Source organism: Tamandua tetradactyla, chromosome 9, assembly GCF_023851605.1.
Source record: "Tamandua tetradactyla isolate mTamTet1 chromosome 9, mTamTet1.pri, whole genome shotgun sequence".
Lineage (NCBI taxonomy): Eukaryota > Metazoa > Chordata > Mammalia > Pilosa > Myrmecophagidae > Tamandua > Tamandua tetradactyla.
Window position 1 is genome coordinate 81,879,234 of NC_135335.1, and position 25,944 is coordinate 81,905,177.

General features: G+C 38.0%; 1 protein-coding gene across 2 annotated transcripts in view; it reads right to left on the reverse strand.

Annotated features, from left to right (window-relative positions):
- MTMR12 (myotubularin related protein 12) overlaps positions 1 to 25,944 on the reverse strand; it is a 105,501-nt gene that overhangs the window by 53,574 nt on the left and 25,983 nt on the right. The window contains exons 1-3 of one of the 2 annotated variants that reach the window (XM_077116914.1): positions 18,124 to 20,377; positions 12,106 to 12,166; positions 7,800 to 7,942 (exon numbers count right to left, since the gene is read on the reverse strand). In XM_077116914.1, coding sequence (XP_076973029.1) covers positions 7,800 to 7,942; positions 12,106 to 12,166; positions 18,124 to 18,171 — 252 coding nt within the window. In that variant the 5' untranslated portion in view covers positions 18,172 to 20,377. Of the gene's footprint in view, positions 1 to 7,799; positions 7,943 to 12,105; positions 12,167 to 18,123; positions 20,378 to 25,944 lie in introns of those variants that run through there. The other variant, XM_077116915.1, reaches the window with a different exon arrangement.

Below are 25,944 nucleotides of genomic sequence, written 5' to 3' on the forward strand. Positions count from 1 at the left end.
AGTGATGGTCTGAATCTGTGGTGGACCCCAGAAAAGCCATGCCCTTTGATCTTCATTCAATATTGCTGAGTGGGAGCATTTTGTTTCCATGAAGATGTGACCCACTCAATTGTGGGTGGTAACTTTTGATTAGATGATTTCCATGGAGGTGTGTCTCCCCACCCAGTGAAGGTGGAGTTGCTTGCTGGAATCCTTTAAAAGAGGAAACATTTTAGAGAGAGTTCCTTTTTCGGTAGAGCCACGTGAAAGCCAACAGATGCCGCCATGTTCACCATGTGCAACTTAGGCTGAGAGAGAAACGCTGAACGTCATTGGCCTTCTTGAACCAAGGTATCTTTCCTCAGATGCCTTAAATTGGACATTTCTATAGACTTATTTTAATTGGGACATTTTCTTGGCCTTAGAACTGTAATCTAGCAACTCATTAAATTTCCCTTGTTAAAAGCCATTCCGTTTCTGGTTTATTGCATTCTGGCAGCTACCAAATTAGAACACCCCCCAAAGAAGGTAGATGATGTATGAGAGATGAACTTGTGAGCAATCAATTTTCAAATCCACGCAAAACATGCCATTTCTGGGCTGCTCCCTAGCAAACCTACTCTGTACAAACAATCAGTCAGAGATGTACTGGGAAATAAGATGCAGGTTAATATTCAAATAAATGCAAATAAGTGATCAACAGAGCTACCTGAAGCCAGCTTTAGAAAGAAAACATTGGGTGATTCAAGCTTTTGGTAAATGCTGCCTTTGAACAGGACTATGGACCAAGCCCCTACAGTGGACAGCAGCACAGAAGACACAAACTTAGATGGCAGTGGTGCTGCTGTTTAAGAAGCAAGGGTAGAGAGGACTGTGGGAAGAGAGCAGAGTAGGAACTGCCAGGAAATCAATCCCGCCATTAAAACAAATACTGAACTCACAGAAACTGTCTGAATCAACTGTTTTGAAACTCTAGAGTCCTATGGAACACAGAATCCAGAGAAGAGCTGGACAAAGAAGTTGGCAAGTTGTGGTCAAGATCAGTGAATTTTACCCTCCATGCAGTGGCTGCACTCCTCAACCTCCTTCCCCTGGGGCCTGGCGTAGCTTGCTGGTGCCAGGGTGAACTATAAGAACCTAGTCCTCAAAATAACTGGAGAATGTGGTCTGATCACTGATCACTTCTTTTGATCAGCTACTTCGGATCACTGGGGAGGCTGGCTCTGAGGGCTGCCACTCTTCCAAGTCCTCTTCAGGCAAAAGTGGGAGAGTCTTAAAGAGGCAGCACTTACTTTTTCTTTGTCTCTTTTCCCCTGTTCCATTCCCTGTTTGTGAACACAAATAGTTTGGAGAAGTCACAAATTGACAGCTGTAGTCTTCAACAATAACAACAACAAGGACAAAAACTAGCAATACCAGGGAGTGGGAAAATTAGATTTCCAGAGTTATAATACCAAATATTCAGTTTTCAACAACAACAACAACAAAAAAAGGTAAGAATACAAAGAAGCAGGAAAGTATGGCTCAGTCACAGGAAAAATAAGAATCTGCCAGAAACCATTTCTCAAGAATAATGTTGGAATTATTAGTCAAAGACTTTAAGTCAACTGTCTTAAATATGTTTGATGAGCTAAAGGAATCCATATACAAAGAACTAAAGGAAATTAATACAACATTGAATAAAATCAAGAGATGGAAATTATATAAAGGAACCAAACAGAAAATTTGGAGCTGTAAACTACAGTAATTGAAATGAAAAACTCAGGCAGATTCAACTGTAGATTAGAACAGGCAGGAAAAAAATAATCAACGAACTTGAAGACAACTAAAATTATCCAGAGGAGGAGCAGAAAGAAAGTGAATGAAGAAAAGTGAACAGGGCTGACTTGTGGGACACTATCAAGTATACCAATATACACATCAACATCAATTTCAGAAAACAAGAGAGAGCAGAAGAGGCAGAAAAAGGAGGTGAAGAAATAGCAGCCAAAAATTTCCCAAATCTGATGAAAGACATGAACATAAGCATCCAGGAAGATAATGAACCTTCAAGTAGATCTCCATATCAAGACACGTTATAAAGAAATTGTTAAATCCAAAGACAAAGAACAGATTTGAAAGTAGCAATGGAGAAGCAAATTGTGCCATACAAGGAATCCCCAATAAGATTAACAGCAGATTTCTCACCAGAAACCATGGAGATAAGGGGACAGTGGAATGGCATATTTAAAGTCCTTAAAGGGAAAACACCTGACAACCAACAATTCTCTATATAGAAAAATTATCTTTCAAAAATGAAGGAGAAATTAAGACATATACAGATATACAATAGCTTAAAGAGTTCATTACCATTAAGACTTGCCTTATAAGAAACACTAAAGGGAGTCCTTCAGGCTGAAAAAAATGGACACCAGACAGTAATCAGAAATTATAAAAATAAATAGGGTGGTATGATGGTGGCTCAGTGGCAAGAATTCTTGCCTGCCGAGCTGGAAACCTGGGTTCGATTCCCAGAGTCTGCCCATGAAAAAAAGAAAGAAAGAAAGAACATTGGTAAAGGTAACTACATATGTAAATGTAAAATTGTGCATTACTGTATTTTTGGTTTGTAACTGCCTTTTTCTTCCCATATAACTTAATAGGCAAATGAATAAAAAGAAAAAAAACTTAAAAAACTTACGTTACTGGGCATACAATGTATAAAGACGTAATCTGAGACAAAAAGAATATAAAAGAGAATAGACAAAGCTAGAGAGGAGTAGAGAGATGTATACTACTGAAACTAACTGAACTAGTTTGTTATTAGTTTAAGATGTTCATTATAATTACAAAGACAACCACTAAGCAAATGACTAAAAAATACAGGGAGAAGGATAGAAGAAGGGAATCTAAATGACACATTATAAAAAAGGAATTAAATACAAAAAGAAAAGCAGAAATAGAGTAACTGAGACATACAGAAACATAAGACATACAGAAAACAGAAAGATAATAGGCAAAGGAAATCTTTCCTTCTCAGTTATTACCTTAAATATAAATGAATTAAACTCCCCTATTAAAAGGCCCAGAATACGACCAAGAGGGGGAAGAGTGAAAAGAGACAAACTGTCAATGGCTGAGAGATTCCAAACAGAGTCGAGAGGTTGTCCTGGAGGTTATTCTTATTCATTAAGTAGATATCATCTTGTTATTCAAGATGTAGTGGAGAGGCTGGAGGGAACAGCCTGAAAATGTAGAGCTGTGTTCCAGTAGCCATGTTTCTTGATGATGATATAGCTTTCACAATGTGACTGTGTGATTGTGAAAACCTTGTGTCTGATGCTCCTTTTATCTACCTTGTCAACAAACGAGTAGAACATATGGAATAAAAATAAATAATAGGGGGAACAAATGTTAAAATAAATTGAGTTTGAAATGCTAGTGATCAATGAGGGTGAGGAGTAAGGGGTATGGTATGTATAATCTTTTCTTTTCTGTTACTGTTTTATTTCTTTTTCTGTTGTCTTTTATTTCTTTTTCTGAATTGATGCAAATGTTCTAAGAAATGATGAATATGCAACAATGTGATGATATTGAGAATTACTGAATATACATGTAGAACAGAATTATATGTTAATGTTTTTGTTTGTTCTTAATTTTTTTTAAATTAATAAATAAATTCTAAAAAAAAAGGCTGAGAATAATAGACTGGATGAAAATTATAATCTATCTCATGCTATCCACAAGAGACTCTCATGTTAGGTACAAAAATACAAAGACATTGAAAGTAAAGGGGTGGAAAAGGATATACCATGAGAACAGTAACCAAAAGAGAGCCAGAGTGCTTATATTATTATCAAACAAAATAGACTTTCAGTAAAAAAGATAATAGACAGAAGAATATCATGTATACTGATAAAAGGTTCAACCTAGCAAGATGATACAACAGTTATAAATAAATATGTACCTAAAACTGACGTAAAATACATGAGGCAAAAATTGACAAAATTTAAAGGAGAAATTGGTTGTTCTACAATAATAATTGGAGACTTCAATACTTTCAATAACTGACAGAACTTCTAAACAAAAGATCAATAGCAACACTATTAACCAATTAGACCTAATGGAAATACATAGAATGCTATACTGAACAATAGGATACACATTCTTCTCAAGTGCATATGGAACATTTTCCAGGATGGACCATATATTATGGTCCACAAATCAAATCCTAATAAATTTAAAAATATTGCAATTATTCAAAATATCTTCTCAGATTACGATGGAACAAAGCTAGAAATCAATAACAGAAGGAAAACTGGAAAATTTATAGATATGTTGAAATTAAACAAAACACTATTAAACAACCAATGGGTTAAAGAAAAAATTGTAAGAGGAACTAGGAAATATCTTGAGATGGAAGAAAAAAACATAATATACCAAAAATTATGGGATACAGGGAAGGCAAGTGCTTAGAGGGAAATTTACAGCTCTAAATGCCTACATTAAAAAATAAGAAAGATCACAAACCAATAAGCTAACTTCTTACTCAAAGATACAAAAGAAAAGCAAACTGAACCTAGTGTTAGTAGAAAGAAGGAAATAGTAAAGATTAGGAAATGCAAAGATAAATGAAATAGAGAAAGAAAAACAATGGTGAGAATCAGCAAAGCCAAAAGTTGGTTCACTGAAAAGATCAATAAAATCAACAAACATTTAGCCAGACTGACAAAGGAAAATACTGAGAGAGGACACAAACAACTAAAATCAGGAATGAAAGTTGGGATGTCCCTACTGACCTTACAGAAATTACGAGGAATATAAGAGGGTACTATAAAGAGGGTATATTCTAGTAAATCAGAAAACCTAGATAAAATGGGCAAATTCCTACAAACATATATATTACCTAATCTGACACAGTAAGAAACAAAATTGCAAGCAGGAAAGCATTTTCAGGACCTTGTGTTGGGCAATAGTTTCTTATACTTTACCCCAAGATGAGCAACAAAAGAAAGAAATTGATAAACAGAACTTTCTCAAAATCAAAACTTTTATACATCAAAGAATTTAACCAAGAAAGTGAAAAGAACCTACAGAATGGGAGAAGATATTTGGAAACATACATATCTGATAAGGGTTTAATATCTGGAATACAGGAGGAATATCTGTAACTCAAAAACAAAAAGAAAAACAACCCAATTAAAAAATGGGCTAAGCATATGACTAGACATTTCCCAAAGAAGATATACAAATAACCAAAAAGCACATGAAAAGATGCTTGACATCATTAGCCATTAAAGAAATGAAAATCAAAACTACAATGAGATACTTCTTCACAACCACTAGGATGACTATTATTTAAAAAAATGAAAATAACAGTGTTGGCAAATATGTAGAACATGGAGAAACAAGTATACTCTTACATTGTTGGTGGAAATGTAAGATGATACAGCTATTGTGGAAAACAGTTTGGCTCTTACTTAGAAAGTTAAACATAGAATTACCACATGACCCAGCAATTCCACTCCTAGGTAAGTATCCCAAAAGTTGAAAGGAGGGACTTGGATGGATATCTGTACAACGATGTTCACAGCAGTTTTATTCACAATAGCCAAAAGGTGGAAGTAAGCCAAATGTGCCTCAACAGATAAATGGATAAACAAAATGTGGTATATCCACACAATGGAATATTATTCAGTCATAAAAAGGAAGTGAAGTTCTAGTACATGCTATAACATAGATAAACTATGAAGGCATCATTTGAGTGGAATAAGGCTGATACAGAAAGACAAATATTGTATGATTTCTCTTATTTGAAACACTTAGAACAAGCAAATTCATATAAACAGAAAGCAGAACAGTGGTTACCAGGGTGGACAGGGAGGGGAATGGGGAGCTACTGTTAAATGAGTATGAGTTAGTTTGGGATGATGAAAATGGTCTGAAAATACAGTGTGAGTCACACAGTACTGTCAATGTACTTAACGTCAGATAATTGTTTGCTTAGAATGATTAAAGCAATTTTTATGTTATGTATCTTTTAACAATTAAAAATCAATTCTTATTTTTATTTTTTAAAAGCAAGGGTGGTTGAAGATGGTTGATACACTAGAACCAAGACGTGCCATGACTGGGCTTCTACTCATGTACAGTGTTGAACTTTCCCATTTGGGAAGCCCCGGATACACTCTCAACCACTGAGGACTCCCAAGAAAATGGGCTAGGCCCTTGATTTTGAGGCTTGCCCTTATAAGCTTGTTCCTGTGGGGGAGAAGCTAAGAATGCCCACGGTGAAGCCAAGGAATTCCTTCCAGTAAACCTCTTTGTTGCTCAGATGTGGACTCCCTCTCTCTAGGCCCAGTGCTGCAAGGAAGTCATTGCCCACCTCCCTGTATGCGACATGACATTCAGGAGTGCCCATAGTGCAGTGTGGGACGTGGCTCCCAGGGATGAGTCTGGTCCTGGCACCGCAGGATCGACAATGCCTTCCAGAGCAAGGGGGGGTGGGTGGGTGGGTAAAGAGGTATAATAAAATAATAAAATAAGGTATCAGTGGCCAAGAGAGAATAAATGGAGTTGAGAGGCTATTCTAGAGGCTGCTCTTATGTAAGCTTCAGTTAGATAGTGCTGAGTGTCATGCTTTCCACAACCCCAACCGGCATCACACCGATTGACTCTTGAGAACATCTAGGGCTTGAACTGAAACTCTATGAGGGTTTCATGCACTAAGTTTGCTTTCCTGAAGCCTATAATTCCCAGAGGGTTCCTGGGTCAGGTGAATCCCAAGGCCCAGAGGGACCAGCTTCTGCAAGATTATCAATAATTAAATCCCCCTATCCTTTAGTGTCAATACCCTTCTCAACTTGAAAAAGTGAGAACAGGCATTGCCCAAAGATCCCTATAGACTGTTAGAGGGTTCAAAGGAGAAAGAGGAGGTATAACATAGAGAACAGGATTTGGTAGACAAATATGACTATCGAGTCACTATATTAATATTTCTTCTAGATTTCCAGTGTTTGGGAGCAGCTGGAAGGAAAAATCCGAGATGGTGGAATAGTAGCCCACAACAAACTCTGGGATCTGTTCTGTAATTGCTTGTTGAACTGTGCTTTGAAAATTTAATGCTTTTTTCTTTGTTTATATGTTATATTTCACAACAAAAAAAACATTAAAAAAAAAATCTCCCTTCCATTCACTGGAATGGCCATCTCACCAATCTTCACCCATTCTTGCTTCCCTACAAGTTCCCAATGTGTGTAACCAAAGCCTTAGCATCTACTTTGCAGACAGTAGGTACTTAATAAATGCCATGGCTGGATTTCCATTCATGTACAGTGTTCTTCTAGTCCTTACTTGACTGCTTATCTTTATAAGCAGAAATTAAGTCCTACAAGTTCAATATTACTAGGTTCAGAATAAAATAAATAAACCCAAGTTTAAGGCTGCATTCAGCACCAGTTTCATTATTTAACTCAATTCCTGAATTTGAGGAAGAGCTAGGTATAAAATATGGAGAACTGTATATTTGGGGAGGTATTGTTCCAATGAATAACATATATTATACCGAAATATAGAATAAAATAAAACGTTGACAGTACTCACCTATGAGGTCAATGCAAGCTAGCATGAGGACATGAGCTATAGACAGGAAATTTTAAAATGGTCCTACTACTGCAAGGAGATTGTGAGGGGCTGGGAGCAGGGCCAATGGTAAGAAGGACTTTTGCCCTTTGTGTTTATGTGCATGGAGGGTGAAGAGTAATTGAGAAGCTGGGAAGAAAGACAATGGAAGACACAATTGTACTGTTTGTCCTTAAAAGTCAAATGCAGGTCATACATACACCATTATCCAATGCAGGTTCATCATCGCTCAAGAAAGCAATCTTGAAGTCTGTGCAGACAAGTTTCCCGTAGATCCCATGCTGCCCTGAATCTTCCTGGATATATTTCAGTACTGTGCTGGCTTCACAAAGCAGCTGTTCTCCTGATCGAGACAAAGACAAGTATTCCTTACAATCCTCAGAGAATACACAGTATACAGAGAATACACATATAAAGCTTTCTATATACATAAGGTCTATATACATAAGGACAAACACACAATACAACGCTGTACTAGAGGACTTCACATTTTACAGTAAGGTAAGTCTACAAAACATAGAAGAGAAGATGAAGCAGAGTGAGAACCATCTGTAAGCAAAATCACAAGAGCTTAGATATATCTTCACATAGGGCATTTTTCTTTAACTTCTCACTGAGAATACGGTAAGTTTCCAGATAGGTGGTACAGTTTGTTTGTTTTTTTACTTTTTTAAATTGTGTAATACAATAAAATATAAGGTTTTTTTTAACTTTTTTTTATTATATAATATAACATATATACAAAGCAAAGAAAGAAAAAAGCAATAGTTTTCAAAGCACTCTTCAACAAGTAGTTACAGGACAGATTCTAGAGTTTGTCATGGGCTACCATACCATCATCAGATTTTTTCTTCTAGCTGCTTCAGAACATAGGAGTCAGCTACACTTTTAAGCACAGATCTTTTTTTTTTAAACTTTTTTTTATTGTATAGTATAACATATATACAAAGCAAAGAAATAAAAAAGCAATAGTTTTCAATGTACTCTTCAAAAACTGGTTACAGGATAGATCCCAGAGTTTGTCATGGGCTACCAAATGATCCTCTCCTTTATTTATTTATTTATTTTTAAAAATATAACAACAAAAAAATGCAAACATTCTTAACATATGATCATTCCATTCTACATATATAATCAGTAATTCACAATACCATCCCATAGTTGTATATTCATCATCATGATTTCTTAGAACATTTACATCAATTCACAAAAAGATATAAAAAGAAAACAGAAAAAAATTCATGCATACCATACCCCTTACCCCTCCCTTTCATTGATTACTAGCATTTCAATCTACTAAATTTATTTTAACATTTGTTCCCCCTATTATTTATTTTTATTCCTTATGTTTTACTCGTCTGTCGATAAGCTAGATAAAAGGAGCATCAGACACAAGGTTTTCACAATTACACCGTCACATGGTGAAAGCTATATCATTATACAATCATTTAAGCACAGATCTTAACAGTTTTATTACTTTGATCCAATGAGACATTCCATAGAAGCAATACCCAAAGTGGACAAAAACAGAAACGCTTGCCAGTAGATTTTATACCACAGACTCCAAGAGCCCTTTCCTGTAAGGATGCCATTTCTAATTCTGTAATTGCTAAATTAGAGTAGGGTTGTCTCCCTGGCTATAGGATTTTCAAGCAGCTTCCTCAGACACAAGAGGTGCTATAATCTTCAGCAGCATGACGATAATCACTTTGGCTCCAGAGAAAAGGATGAGAGGAAAAAGGAGGTCAGAGGTTTGTGGAAAAAAGATTTCCTCCTTTTCTTAGTTGAGAGTATTTCCTCTCAATTTGTCACTTTTCCTGCTCTATCTAAAGGCACCAGACCACGTGAGAAGCTGCATTTCCTGGAGGCAGAAAGTACTTCTCTTTACAGTCAAAAAAGATTAAGATTTGGGAATAGGTAAATACTGTGCTCTCTAGAAGCAAAGCAGCTCACGAGTACTATATGTCTGGATGAGGGCAGGAAAAAGAGAAAGATGTGGAGGAAATGAAAAAACTAAATGTAAATACTCTGCAACGAAAAAGAGATGAAAATTTCTTCTTTAAAAGATAACCATCTTCCCTGTTCCTTGGAACCTCCCTCTGGATAGCTCCATCAATGACTTTTAAATTTACTTTTTGGCTCAAAATTCATTTAGTCCATCTTTAATACGAAAACAAAGAAGAGTTTCAGACACTAAGACTAGCAAGAAAAACATATTCTGGATTTTTTTTTTTTCTTTTTCAAGAGGTTAGTTACCTCTGGTTGAAACACTAAGGAAATACCAGAATATGGCTCAGTCACTAGGTCAGCCTCTACAGAGACCACAGTTTGAAAAAAACAATGAAGTCAGAATCTCATTAGTGTTTAAAAATAGTCCCAGAAAACGTCTCAGGTACGTTCCAGGTAAAACACGTGAGTAGGGCTTCCTCTGCTTTAAACTCCCAATCGTAAGGTACAAAGGTAGCTCAGTGGTAGAATTCTCACTTGCCATATGGGAGACCTGCATTCGATTCCCAGCCCCTGCACTTCCCAAAACACAAACAAACAAACAAAACAAACAAAAATTCAACAAATGGTTTTACAATAACAGGATACTCACATGGACAAAGAATGAAATGTGATCCCCGCCATACAGCATACAAAAACAAACAAACAAACAAACAAAAACCTCCCAATAGTGAGACTCCTCTCAAGACCAGGCAGGCTCTATTCTGTGGTCATGGACACTGGAAACCAGGAATTAGCAGGCAGTAGTAGTACAACATTCCCTGATGAGACTCTCTGCAAGCATACCATGCTGTGGCATATTTATCAACTTGTATCTAAGACAGAGTCTAGAATGATGGGATTTGGGAGTTGGAAAAGATCTTAGTCTAGCAAACTCAGCCTCAGAAAAGGTAACTGTGTGTTCCTAGCTGCACGCCTAACAGAGACCATTAGGTACTCCAGGTGATGGTAGAATGTGTATAACAGTGAACTAAAAAAAAATGTTATCTAGGGCTTTAACTGAGATTCTACAAAAGTTTCACGTACTAAGTTTACTTCCCTGAAAATTATAACCTCTAGATGGTTCCTAGATGAGATAAGTCCTGAAACCCAGAGGAACCAGCCTCTCTAAGAATAGCAACTAATTCCATCTCCCTATCCTATATTGTTGACACCCCTTTTCAATGTGAAAAAGTTAGAATGGGCATAACCCAAAGATACGTATAGACTGGGAGTAGGATCAAAGGAAAAGGAGTCATAACTGGAGAAGACAGGATATAATAAACAAGCATGACTGCTGAATCACTAAACTATTTCTTTTAGCTTCCAGTGTTTTGGAGCAGCTGGAAGGAAAAACCTGAAAATGTAAAATGGTAACCCATACCAAACTTTGAAATCTGTTCTGTAACTACTTGTTAAAATGTACTTTAAAAATCATTGCTTTTTTTTGTATATACGTTATATTTCACAATAAAAAAACACTTTAAAAAAAGTTAATTTCAGAATCTATAATGCAAAGACAAGGAAAAACAATAGGTTTATCAAAGTTTAGGCCATAATTATAGGAAAAAAAACCTTTGAAATCAAAAACATTTTTAAAAAATTTATAAGATTCCAAGGTGGGCCACAGTGGCTCAGCAGGCAGAGTTCTTGCCTGCCATGCTGGAGACCCAGGTTCGATTCGCGATGCCTGCCCATACAAAAAAAAAAAAAAATTACAAGATTCTAAGATTTTTAACCAAATAAGGTATATCAGTCAAAATCTGAATAAATCTTGTCTTATTCCCCAAATAAACTGAATAAAATAAAAAAGAACCAGAGTGAGGCCTCTACCCCTCTCTCATCTATTTTTTCCCCCAGAAAGACTTACGAAAAAAACTATTTTTGACTGGAAAAAAGAAGTTAGGAGAAGAACTGAATTTGCTGCATAGGATATCCCCCTATACAGTCAGGCTACATTCTCCTCCACTCCAAAAATATCCAACTGATCCAGATTCCTTTATAATAATCACTAGTAAAAGCCCTGGTAGCCCCATGGTTGGTAAATACCAACATGCCTGGACTTGTGTTCAGATGGACTGAAGGGTAAGACCACCCAACCAAGGCTTGCCCTGGGATGCCCAGGCAGCTGCATTATTCAAGGGGAGATGCAGGCATGGACAGTAGAAGAAAGTATGGGGTGTAGAATTTGGCAGGGAATTGGGATTTTCCTGATCTGGGGCCTGACTGTTGGACAGGGTCAAGTAAGGAAACCTGAAATAAATCTCATTTGCTTGTGAAAAAGGTAGGCAATTCATCAGTTTAATGGGAAAAGGACAAGCAAATTCTTTGTAGATGTTGTAATATCCACACCCAGGTGTGTAGTTATTAAACTAAAGACTTTGATATTTCTGTCCAACTCATTCCTGTTGCATACTCTAGATGAAAACAAAAGAGTTTACATATAGCAACATTAGGGATGAGGTCATTTATCACTGGCTTTGAGTTGTACATGAGCTAAGACGCTAACATGACTGTTACCTGGCAACAAGTGAAGAACAACTTCCTTTTCTGTTATTTCCTTTTCGTTTATGTGAATTTCCTAGAAGAGAAGAACAAAGGGTAATATTTTTCTTTGTTTAAGGGCTCACAATGAATATCATAAAGCCATACTTTCAGAATACACAGTAAAATATTATACACCACATAAGCATTTTTTGTTTATTTGCCAATGATAGTTTTTTTTTTAAGTGTTTTCAATTAAAAGAAGACAGAAAATCACAAGTTAGGGGATATTCAATATATTAAACTATTTAGGTTGATAACTATTAGTGCCCCAAGCCAAGGGTAACAAGTTGAGGCGTAGCATAGTAAAGGAAGGCAAGTGAAACAGAGTCAGAAATACAAGACATTCCACCAAATGATTCCCCTCTTTTTCCAGTGAGAACAAGGGTCAGAAGCAAAAAGAAATTTGTATGTTCTTGAAAGAAAATGGGCTTGAAGGCAAGAACAGGAAAATATGAATGTACTGATATAATACTGATCCATCAACTCTGCAGCACACCAGAGTTGAGTGGAGACAGCTGTGAAAATTCTCTGCCCATTCAAGGGCATCTAACACCAGCCAGTCCCACAGAGAGCAATCACTTCTACAATGGGATCTAGACCAGGTTCTGAGTCACTGGTTTTCTCTGAAAACATCTTCCAGTGCTCATATTTGGGTTCAGTGTTGATCAGATATTCAAAAATAATTACCAATCCTTAATGAATTAATGGACAAGGTAATTATCATAAACAGCTGTTAATATGACAACAAAAGAAGCATTGTGGACCTAATGAAGTCTACCACACATATATGAAGTGTTCTTGCCAAAATAAGCTCAATCTGCTTGATTTCTATATCAAACTACCAATTTATTCGAAACACTGAGACAGGGACACCTGTTAAGTGACATCTTGGAGATACAATCAGTAAAACCCCAATTGTGAAAAATTCTGCCAGACATCAACCAATTTTGTCAACAAAATAAATTCCAAAGGTTAAAAACAAAAAAGACCAGCAAATATAGATGGCTCTGTATTTTTTGAATCTGTTAATTCAGACCGAAATATGTATGGCATTAGAAGAAACTTGGGTACAACTGAGGCAGGAGGTACTAACTAGCCAATCATGAGGCAAAGAATATCAGGCTTCTTCAGAAAACCTATTTTGAGCATGGTCTACCTAGGAGATGACTAGAAGTTCCACCTCAAGGAACGCCAACAAATCAAGGCCCTGTGAGGCAGTGGTTCTCAAAAATTCTAGGGTTATAAAAATCAGCTCGTGAACTTGTTAAGTAAACCACCATAAATCTACAGAATTAGAGGCGAATCTATGGAATCAGTGGGATGGGGCTGAACCTATGTGTTTTGTAAAACGTTCCCCAGGTTATTCCAATGCACTCGGGTTTAAGCAAGGCAGAGAATGCTCTTGATTATGTAAATACTATGAGTGTTTTGGTAATTTAGAAATTCTCATTGTTTGTTTTCATTATTTTTCATTGGCAAAGAAGAAAATTGAAGCACAAATACTCCCTCCCCCACCACAGAAACTGGTTTCACTAATAATGAGGAAGGGTGGTGGCTGGGGAAGCTGGAGTGTGAGCCTCCGCCTGGTGGGCCTGAGTTGACCCTGGGGGTATGAATGCGCCCAGGGGTGGGTGGTAGGTGTGAGCAGCCCAGAAGGTGGGCATAAACAGCCCCAAGAGTGGGTGTGGAAACACAATTACTTTTGCGGAGTTCTATCATCTCTCTCAGAGGGAGAGCAAAGCTATTCATGAAACATAATCAACTGTTAGACAACTATAGAATCATCTTGACCGATGTTTGGAATTCAGTTCAAACACTGGGGCCAGTTCAAAGAAGGCTAGCCTATTGTTACATCAGCATATCAGAAATGTCACCTGAGGATGAAGAAACTACATTTTCCAAAACTACCTACCATTAATTCTTGAAATGGTTAGTGAAATTCTTTCTTTACATTCCATAAAAAAACCAATCAAGAGATATCTTTCAGGATTCTATCCTACGCAAAATCGCTTCTTGCTCTCCCAACTTTCTGGAGTAAATCACCCCCTCCCCAGCCAACTGCAAGGAGGGAGAAGAGATAGCAGTCCCACGAATCATTTCATCTCTCCAATTAATGTGGCTGAAGAGCTAAGAGACACTAATCAAGCTAGCTGCTTAAACTAAAGATTTTTAAATTCAGCCACAAATACAGAAAAGCATTCTGCACTTCTCAGCAGCATATTCTCTGCTGAGAATAAGGTACATGAAGCAGATGTTCAGAGATAAAAGTCCAACCCCAAATACACAATCACGACCTGGACTCCCATGAGCTTTCCCGGCCTTTGTGAAAGCCAACCACATCTACCACCCATAGCTCTATGAGCTACACCTGTATCTTTATCATTATTATACATTCTCTTGCTGGCATGAGTTAGCTAGAACAGGTTTCTGTTCATTGTCACCAAGGGTATTGACTTAGGTCAACTGCATCACGAGATAAAACACAGAAGACTAGAATCATGTCACCCAACATCTCTATGAACAACATAATCATGGCCACAGGAACAGAAACCACTGTCATAGCCACCATCTCACCAGTTAAGATTCATAGAGAAGAGTCACATTACAGTCCAGAAGGAGCACTACCACCTCAAGTATATGGGTTTTAGATGGGGTAAGGACATGAGGCCTTCAAAATGCAAAACCTCAGAGGAATCTGCCATTATCCAGCTGATGAAAACATTTCTGAACGGCTTTCTTTGGCGGTTGCCACTAAATTCACCTGCATGGCCTCTCCTGGTGTAGAAGCACATACCTCCCCCAGTCCCTTACATACATGGTAAAACAGAAACAGACTTAAAACTAAAACATATCTCACTGGTAAGAAAGAATTAGAATAAGTAAACTCATAGAGTCAGAATCTAGAATTTAAGTTACTAGGGGAAAGGACAGGGATAGGGAATTGGAAATTAAGGGTTCCTATCTGGAATGACGGAAACATTTTGGTAAAGATGGTGGTGATGGTAGCACAACACTGAATATAATTAACAGCAGTGAAGTACACATCTGAATGTGGTTAAAAGGGGGAAATGTTAGGTTGTATTTATGACAATAGAATTAAAAATATATATCCGTGGAACTACACTACATAATCAATGAATCATAGGTCAAACCACGGACTATAGTTAATAGCACAATTATAAAATGTGCTTTCATCAACTGTAACAAATGTACACCAATGGAAGGTGTCAATAATAGAGTGGTATATGGGAATTTCATATTTTATGCATTATTGTTCAGTAAACTCACAACTTCTCTAACTTAAAATTCAAAAAACCCTCAAACCTCATTTGATCTTGTACCTGTGTTAACTCACTCACCTACCCACCCACTCAGTCCCATCAGCATATGGATCTGTTGTCCTTTCTCCAATCTTAAAACAAACAGAAAAAATAAATAAAAACACACAAACAAAAAACTCTCAAAACCTCACAGCATCTTAGCTGTGTCATTCCAAATTAAGTCATATATATATATATATAACTCTCTCTATGTATATGTATGTTTGTGTATATGTGTGTGTGTGGTGTATGCAAGAGACTAGGTTTCTAAAATTAGTTCTATAGTTTATATACAGAAAGGAGGAGGAAGGATATTTATAAGAGACAAAGATAAAAGAATTTTTAAAATGCTAGCTACCGGGGACACAAAGATAAACAAAGAGCTCATGATCCAGTGGGAGAACAGACAATACCAACACATTTTTACAATCATAATATAATAAAATGCTCGCTATAAGAAAGATACTATGGGAGCACAAAAGAAGGACACCTAACTCTGTAGGGGATGAATGGGGGGAAGGGGTGGCAAGACGGCTCAAGCAAGTCTGTCTAGGAAAGTGACTCTTAAAGAACATGAAGGAGTTCAACAGGTGGACAACCAGAGAAGAAGAAAGAAAAGAGAAGGTACAAAGACATGGAAGAAAATTATTCTGCATGACAGGTAAGAAATAGGGCTGGGGAGAGATGGGCTAGGCCACAGCCTAAAGGATTTTGTGGGCAATGAGGAACGGAAGAATTTTAAGCAGGAGAGTGAATTAAACACATAGTACTTACTATCTCCAATAAACTTCTTTCTGGGGGAAAAAGTACAGGACTAAGTTAAGAACCAGGTGGGTCATAGCCTACAGGGATATCAGGAGGATCTTGAGAAAGTATCCTGGACCTCCAGTGTCCCCACCTAAAAAAAGGAGTTAAGATCTATATTACCCCCCCCAAACCAGAACCATTCCAGCAAATCCTAAAGAACACCTAGGGTAATATATAAGATTCCACAAGGGCTCCATGCACTAGACTAACTTTCCAGAAACCTACAACCTCTAGATGGGTCCCTGGTCCAGATAAGTTCTGAAACCTAGCCCAGCCTCTCCAGAACATGAGACAGTTCCATCTCCCTATCCCACATTAGTGACAGACCCTTCCAATATCAAAAATTTAGAATTGCCAAAGCCCCAACAATCCCAATGAGAGGTATGGAAAGATCAAAGGTGATGGTGGAATTATATATAGAAGATAGGATTTAACAAATGAACATGCATGCTGAATCATTAAATTGAAATCTCTTTTAGTCTCCAGTATTTAGAATAGTTAGAAGTAAAAGCCTAAGATTGTGAAATTGTAACCCATGTCAAAGTCTGAATATGTTCGACAACTAATTGGTGCTGTGCTTTGAAATTTATAGCTTTTTTGTATATAGGTTATTTTTCACAAAAAAAGAAGGGAAAAAAGTTGATTATGATGATATAAAAATATTTAAGCCCTCAAGCCTCCTATATTCTGGAGTAGCTAGAAGGAAAAATATAAGAGGATCGTATGGTGGCCCATGACAAGCTTTGGGATCTGCCCTGTAACCACTTGTTGAAGAGTGCTTTGAAAACTATAAAAAAAAAAACAACTATTTTTTTTTATTTCTTTGCTTTGTATATATGTTATACTATACAATAAAAAAAGTTAAAAAAAAAAAAAAAAAAAGATCTACATTGTCTTCTCATTCCCCATGACGCCAGGTCCTGGTTCATCCCCAAGAGTCAAATCCCATGTTGCCAGGGAGAGTTACACCCCCGAGAGTCAAGTCCCATGTAGTGGGGAGGGCAGTGATTCACCTGCCAAGGTGACTTAGATAGAAAGAGCCTTCTTGACTAAAAAGAGGAAGAGAGAAGTGAGGTAAAATCAAGTCTCAGTGGCCAAGAGATTTCAAACAGAGTTGGGAGGTCATCCAGGAGGTTATTTTTATGCATTATAAAGGTATCTTTTTAGTTAAGGTATACTGAAGTGGCTAGATAGAGGAAGTACCTGAAACTGCTGAACTATGTTCCAATAATCTTGATTCTTGAAGAAGACTGTATAATTATATAGCTTTTACAATGTGACTGTGTGAAAACCTTGTATCTGATGTTTCTTTTATCCAGGGTATGGACAGATGAGTAAAAATAAATAATAGGGGGAGATAAATGGGTAGATATTGGGTAGATTGAAATACTGGGGGTCAGTAAGAGGTAAGGAATATGGGATGTATGAGTTCTTTTTTTTTTCTGTTTATTTCTTTTTCTGGAGTGATGCAAATGATCTAAAAATGATCATGGTGAAGACTACACAACTATGTGATGATACTGTGAGCCACTGATTGTATAATATGGTCGGACTGTATGTGTGTGGATATTTCTCAATAAAAAAAAAAAATCTATATTGCCTGCCTCATGAGATAATGCTTAAGAAAGCCTTTACATGGTCTAAATAATGACATGGGAGTGAGTATGGTTACTTGTGTCCAGAGAGGAGGCAGGGTCCTTCAGGGCTTTCTCTCACTGAAAACTGAAAAGAAAGGCTCTTGTGGGCCCATATTCTCCATTCAGAATCACTCAGTGATAACATGTAAACATATTCTCAGAGGGATAACATCAATCTATTAGAGCATTTCCTGGAAAAAAAAAAAAAGAAATAGGCTGGGACCTACCCCACTCATCTTCATATTTGCCAAATGTCCCCAATGAGGAGTACGCATTTTTTCATTTTAAAAGAACTTAACTCTTCTTCACTACAATAACATTAAATGTTTTGATGCTGGCACCAAGCTGATGACCAAAACTGGATCTGATAAGAGAAAAGGGAAAACCTACAAAGTAACTAAGTTATCCAGAAGTCAGTACTTTATCATGTGGTAATTGCAACATTGAAGGGGGATAACAGCAAAACCACCAACGTTCCCAAAGGTGTTCAACTTCTTGCTACAATTATCACTATTCACATTTCCCTCAGCACTGCAGACAGGGAAGAAGAGAGTTCAGAATAACACAATAAAACATACACTGCTAAAAAGTTAGCGTCTAAGAAAAAGGAATCTAACCATCAAATGTATGCGAGGTCCTGCTTCAATGCCACTAAACAAATTATAACGATACCTTATTCATCCAAAGCACAGATCATGCATCAACTCCACCCATCTGGAATACTCCGAAATTATAAGTCAAAAAGGTTTCTGAGCAGTAAAAACAGATGCATCCGAGTTTAAGTGTGGTAATCAAACTCCCCCACAATTTGCTTTTCAGAGTCATCTTTCACCTAAACCGCATCTTTTAACCATAATGATAGTAATAGCTAACATTTATTAAGTTTCTATTATATGCCAGATAAGTATTCTGCATTAGTGTCTCATTTAATCCTCACAACTCTAACTCTTGTATCATCTCTATTTTACAGATGAAAAAACTGAGGATTAAAAAGGTTCAGTCACTTGCCTAAAATTTTACAGGAAGTAAATTAATAAGAATCTAGTTCAAGCCTCGTTTAAATCCAGAGCCCATGTTCATTATTGTGTGTACTAGAGTTCTAACAAACATCACAATTACAACAAATTAGACAGAAAAATGTCCTGAAGGAATTATACTTCACTGCACAAAGATGTGCCACATACAGGACAAATGTACCCTAAAAGTTAAAACGCACTCCTGAGAATCTGCTGAGAGGCTGAAAAGTAGTCTGGTCGTTTCTGTCCCATTGATTCTAAAAAAGTAAATTATATGGTTTCTTATCCGGTTCATATTCTTATCCGGTTCATACTTCTCCAAAGTATGACGGTCCTAGGGTACCTCAGAGGGAAGGCAGCAAATGGACCAGCCAGAAAGACCACTGACCTTGAAAAGGATGGAAGAGGGTGGGAGTCCGTTTATAATGAAAATGCTTATACATGTTCTCATCAACCCTTCACTGCTTATCATAGCATTAAGCCAAAAACTGAAATTGTTGTTCTCGGTTTAATCTCATGCAGTCAAAGGGGCAAACTGCAAAAGGCAACAAACTAAAGGTGCCCCAAAACAACTTGTTTAAATTGTGTTTGGCACCAAAGTGCTAAAAGGATACCACACAGACATTGTATTCCACCCAAAGTTGGCCTACTTCTCTAAAATGGATATTTGACAATTTTTCCACTGAAATAGGGAATTGAGGGCAAAAAATGTATTTGCATCTACATATTGGGTGGAAATCCACCTATATCTCAAAACCAAAGTTACTTTTCTAAGTAGAAACATATTTTTAACATAGCATAGTATTGAGTTAAATTTGTCTCTCCCCAAGTCATTTCAAACTTCTCTGTGTTTATATACTAAAAATAGAAATAATACAGACTTGAGGCCACAGTCCAAATCCCAGCTCTGATAACTACACATGTGGGCATACCATTTCATCTAATTGAGCTTGTTTCCTCCTATGTAAAACGGACACATGAGGGCTTAAGAGATAAAACATGTAATCAGTAAATGGGAATTGTTATAATTACTGGACGTTGCAGTATCTGTGCTGCTTCTTGATTTCCTTTCTTTCTTTTGTCCTCTGTTCTTTTGATGAGTAAACACAGAACTCAAATATACTTTTTAAGAGTTGCAAGTACTTAAGATTCTATCACATGAAAACAATAATTTCCATTTCTTTCCCAATATTGTTTTCCACATTAGGCTATGTTGACTTTACTCAGGGGGCCTCAATCCTTTCTGCTGTGGGATCATAAACTCTTGAAATTAGTAACACTCCAAATGGTTCTAAACTCTTAAGAATTTGACTCCTTCAACACTTCTGGGTCAAGATGGTGGCTTAACAACGTGCATGTTTTAGTTCGTCCTCCAGAACAACCACTAAATAACCAGAAACAGTACAGAATAGCTCCTGGGGCCACAACAGTGATCAGACACACAGCGTACCCCAGTCTGGACCAGCTGGACCGGCTGTGAGCACCCCCCAGAACCATGAGTTCCCAAAGCTGCGGCAGCCAGCGCCCCTCCCCTACAGGCCGCTTCCCAGAGGGGAAAGGAAAGGACTTTACCAGCAGCAGGGACTGGGCACAATCAAACGCCAATTGTGGAACTAATTAACAAATTCTGACTACTAAAAATAGGCCCCCAGCTTAGGTGAACCTGATCAAAGCGGAGGTTGCTCATTTTTGCCCCAGTACCAAGGGGGCAGGACTGACAGAAAAAGGGGGGAAAAAAAGAAGGAAACAGAGGTTTTTGTGGTTGTGTATCTACAAAGGCTTGACTGCCTCTGGATACAGAGGCAGGACTTTTCAGGCTGCAACTGCCCCAGGCATAGGCAGAAGTGAGCTCTTTTGGGGGCTTATCTGGAGCTTGTGCCTTTGCCAGGGGAGGGGTAAAGTCCCACCCAGGTGGAATCCCTCCATCAAGGAATTCAGACACCAGAGCTTGGTAATTTGAAGCCATTAAAACCAGCCTTCAACCTCTCCTCTGTCTCCACCACGCCCCCAGCAGGGAGAGTCTGCCAAAGTTAAAGGTACCGCATCATCTTATGCTGGTGGGACCTGCAGTCAGACAAGCACCACATACAGGGCAGGATAAGAAAAACAGAGTCCAGAGACTTCACAGGAAAGTCTTTCAACCTGCTGGGTCTCACCCTCAGGGAAAACCGGCGCAGGTGACTCTTTCCTCCTCATGGGAGGCCAGTTTGGTCTGGGAAAATCTGGCTGGGGTCTATAAAATCTAAGTAGACCCTCCTAAGTGTGTGGGGGGGAAAGGCACCACACAAGCAGGGCAAGAAACAAGAAAACAAGAACTGAAAAATTCTCCTCTGTTAAACAAAACTTAAGCTAAAGGTCCAGATAAAGCTGAACGAATGTCAAAGAACAGATAGACAACAAATTCATCCAGCAAGAAAACCCTAGATAAAAGAAGTGAAAGCAATGTCCAGAATAAACTAATTAAGGTAATTAAATGCCTATATGCCAGCAAAAAGTAACAAATCACACTAGGAAAATTGAAGATATGGCCCAGTCAAAGGAACAAACCAACAATTCAAATGACATACAGGAGCTGAAACAATTAATTCCGAATGTACGAACAGACATGGAAAACCTCATCAAAAACCAAATCAGTGAATTGAGGGAGGATATAAAGAAGGCAAGGAAAGAACAAAAAGAAGAAACTGAAAGTCTGAAAAAACAAATCACAGAACTTATGGGAATGAAAGACACAGTAGAAGAGATGAAAAAAACAATGGAAACCTACAATGGTAGATTTCGAGAGACAGAACATAGGATTTCTGAACTGGAGGACGGAACATCTGAAATCCGACAAGAAACAGAAACTGTAGGAAAAAAATGGAAAAATATGAGCAGGGACTCAGGGAATTGAAAGACAATATGAAGCGCACGAATATACGTGTTGTGAGTGTCCCAGAAGGAGAAGAGAAGGGAAAAGGAGGAGAAAAACTAATGGAGGAAATTATCACTGAAAATTTCCCAACTCTTAGGAAAGACTTAAAATTACAGATCCAAGAAGTGCAGCGTACCCCAAAGAGAATAGATCCAAACAGACATACTCCAAGACATTTACCAATCAGAATGTCAGAGGTCAAAGAGAAAGAGAGGAGACTTCCTGGAAGATGGCGGCTTAGTAAGACGCGCGGATCTTAGTTTCTTCTCCAGGACACCTACTAGGGGAGTAGAAACGATACAGAAAGCGCCCAAAGCCACAACAGAGATAAAAAAGACAGCGTACCCCATCCTGGAACGGCTGGCTGGCTGAGAGAAGCAGCTCGGGTGAGATCGCCGAGGCGCGCGGGCCTTACCGGGCGGGGTGGCAAGCGGCCGGAGTTACTCCCTTCCCCCTTCCCGGGCCGGCTGGGAGAACTGGAGAGGTGGTCCCCTGAAACCAAGGCGGCTGGCGCCCACACCACGCGCAGCCCCCGGACCAACTGAGAAAATTGGATCGGAAACCCCCAGGCCGCGGAGAACGGTGACGGGTGCGGGAGGCCCCTTCCAAACCCGTGACTCCCGGGGAACGTGCACTCTCTCGGGCGGGCCGCTGCCGCTGGCGCCCTCCCGCCACGCTTGTTGCCCAGGGCCGACTAGGAAATTCGGACGGGCTCTTTCCCTGGCTGTGGCGACCAGCAACCCTCCCTGCGTTCGGACCCCGGGCCGGCTCAAGCCGCTTTGGCTAGCGAACCCCCAGGACGGCGAGAGTTTTCCAAAGTTTAAGGTCCCACAGCACTTTTTACTGGTGGGACCCGCAGACAAACGTGTGCCACGAGCGCCACCTACTGGGCAGGATAAGAAAAACAGAACCCAGAGATTTCACAGAAAAATCTTCCAAACGTTTGGATCCAATACCCAGGGAAATCTGTCTAAATGCGCAGACGCCAACAGAAGATAACGGATCACGCTCAAATAATTGAAAATATGGCCCAGTCAAAGGAACAAACCAATAGTTCAAATGAGATACAGGAGCTGAGACAACTAATGCTAAATATACGAACAGAAATGGAAAACCTCTTCAAAAATGAAATCGATAAATTGAGGGAGGACATGAAGAAGACATGGGCTGAACATAAAGAAGAAATAGAAAAACTGAAAAAGCAAATCACAGAACTTATGGAAGTGAAGGACAAAGTAGAAAAGATAGAAAAAACAATGGATACCTACAACGATAGATTCAAAGAGACAGAAGATAGAATTAGTGATTTGGAGGATGGGACATCTGAATTCCAAAAAGAAACAGAAACTATCGGGAAAAGAATGGAAAAATTTGAACAGGGTATCAGGGAACTCAAGGACAATATGAACCGCACAAATATACATGTTGTGGGTGTCCCAGAAGGAGAAGAGAAGGGAAAAGGAGGAGAAAAACTAATGGAAGAAATTTTCACTGAAAATTTCCCAACTCTTATGAAAGACCTAAAATTACAGATCCAAGAAGTGCAGCGCACCCCAAAGAGATTAGACCCAAATAGGCATTCTCCAAGACACTTACTAATTAGAATGTCAGAGGTCAAAGAGAAAGAGAGGATCTTGAAAGCAGCAAGAGAAAAACAATCCATCACATACAAGGGAAACCCAATAAGACTATGTGTAGATTTCTCAGCAGAAACCATGGAGGCTAGAAGACAGTGGGATGATATATTTAAATTACTAAAAGAGAAAAACTGCCAACCAAGACTCCTATATCCAGCAAAATTGTCCTTCAAAAATGAGGGAGAAATTAAAACATTCTCAGACAAAATGTCACTGAGAGAATTTGTGACCAAGAGACCAGCTCTGCAAGAAATACTAAAGGGAGCACTAGAGTCAGAACCAAAAAGACAGAAGAGAGAGGTATGGAGAAGAGTGTAGAAAGAAGGAAAGTCAGATATGATATATATATAATACAAAAGGCAAAATGGCAGAGGAAAATATTATCCAAACAGTAATAACACTAAATGTTAATGGACTGAATTCCCCAATCAAAAGACATAGATTGGCAGAATGGATTAAAAAACAGGATCCTTCTATATGCTGTCTACAGGAAACACATCTTAGACCCAAAGATAAACATAGGTTGAAAGTGAAAGGTTGGGAAAAGATATTTCATGCAAATAACAACCAGAAAATAGCAGGAGTGGCTATACTAATATCCAACAAGTTAGACTTCAAATGTAAAACAGTTAAAAGAGACAAAGAAGGACACTATATACTAATAAAAGGAACAATTAAACAAGAAGACATAACAATCATAAATATTTATGCACCGAACCAGAATGCCCCAAAATACGTGAGGAATACACTGCAAACACTGAAAAGGGAAATAGACACAAATACCATAATAGTTGGAGACTTCAATTCCCCACTCTCATCAATGGACAGAACATCTAGACAGAGGATCAATAAAGAAATAGAGAATCTGAATATTACCATAAATGAGCTAGACTTAACAGACATTTATAGGACATTACATCCCACAACAGCAGGATACACCTTTTTCTCAAGTGCTCATGGATCATTCTCAAAGATAGACCATATGCTGGGTCACAAAGCAAGTCTTAACAAATTTAAAAAGATTGAAATCATACACAACACTTTCTCGGATCATAAAGGAATGAAGTTGGAAATCAATAATAGGCAGAATGCCAGAAAATTCACAAATACCTGGAGGCTCAACAACACACTCTTAAACAACGAGTGGGTCAAAGAAGAAATTGCAAGAGAAATTAGTAAATACCTCGAGGCAAATGAAAATGAAAACACAACATATCAAAACTTATGGGATGCAGCAAAGGCAGTGCTAAGAGGGAAATTTATTGCCCTAAATGCCTATATCAGAAAAGAAGAAAAGGCAAAAATGCAGGAATTAACTGTCCACTTGGAAGAACTGGAGAAAGAACAGCAAACTAACCCCAAAGCAAGCAAAAGGAAAGAAATAACAAAGATCAGAGCAGAAATAAATGAAATTGAAAATATGAAAACAGTAGAGAAAATCAATAAGACCAGAAGTTGGTTCTATGAGAAAATCAATAAGATTGATGGGCCCCTATCAAGATTGACAAAAAAAAGAAGAGAGAGGATGCAAATAAATAAGATCAGAAATGGAAGAGGAGACATAACTACTGACCTCACAGAAATAAAGGAGGTAATAACAGGATACTATGAACAACTTTACACTAATAAATACAACAATTTAGAGGAAATGGACGGGTTCCTGGAAAGACATGAACAACCAACTTTGACTCAAGAAGACATAGATGACCTCAACAAACCAATCACAAGTAAAGAAATTGAATTAGTCATTCAAAAGCTTCCTAAAAAGAAAAGTCCAGGACCAGATGGCTTCACATGTGAATTCTACCAAACGTTCCAGAAAGAATTAGTACCAATTCTCTTCAAACTCTTCAAAAAAATCGAAGTGGAGGGAAAACTACCTAATTCATTCTATGAAGCCAACATCACCCTCATACCAAAACCAGGCACTGAATGAAGCTGCATGTGAGGTATAGGTTTTTTGTTTTTGTTTTTTTTTCTTTCTATTATTGTTTTAATTCTTATTCTGTTGTCTTTTTATTTCTTTTTCTAAATCGATGCAAATGTACTAAGAAATGATGAATATGCAACTATGTGATGTTATTAAGAATTACTGATTGTACATGTAGATTGGAATGATTTCTAATTGTTTTGTTAATTCTTTTTTTAATTAATAAAAAAAAAAAGGAAAAAAAAAAAGAGAAAGAGAGGATCTTGAAAGCAGCAAGGGAAAAGCAATCCATCACATAACAAGGGAAGCCCAATAAGACTGTGCTCAGATCTCTCAGCAGAAACCATGGAGGCGAGAAGACAGTGGGATAATATATTTAAATTATTAAAAGAGAAAAACTGCCAACCAAGAATTCTATATCCAGCAAAACTGTCCTTCAAAAATGAGGGAGAAATTAAAACATTTTCAGACAAAAATCACTGAGAGAATATGTGACCAAGAGACCAGCTCTGCAAGAAATACTAAAGGGAACACTAGACACAGATACGAAG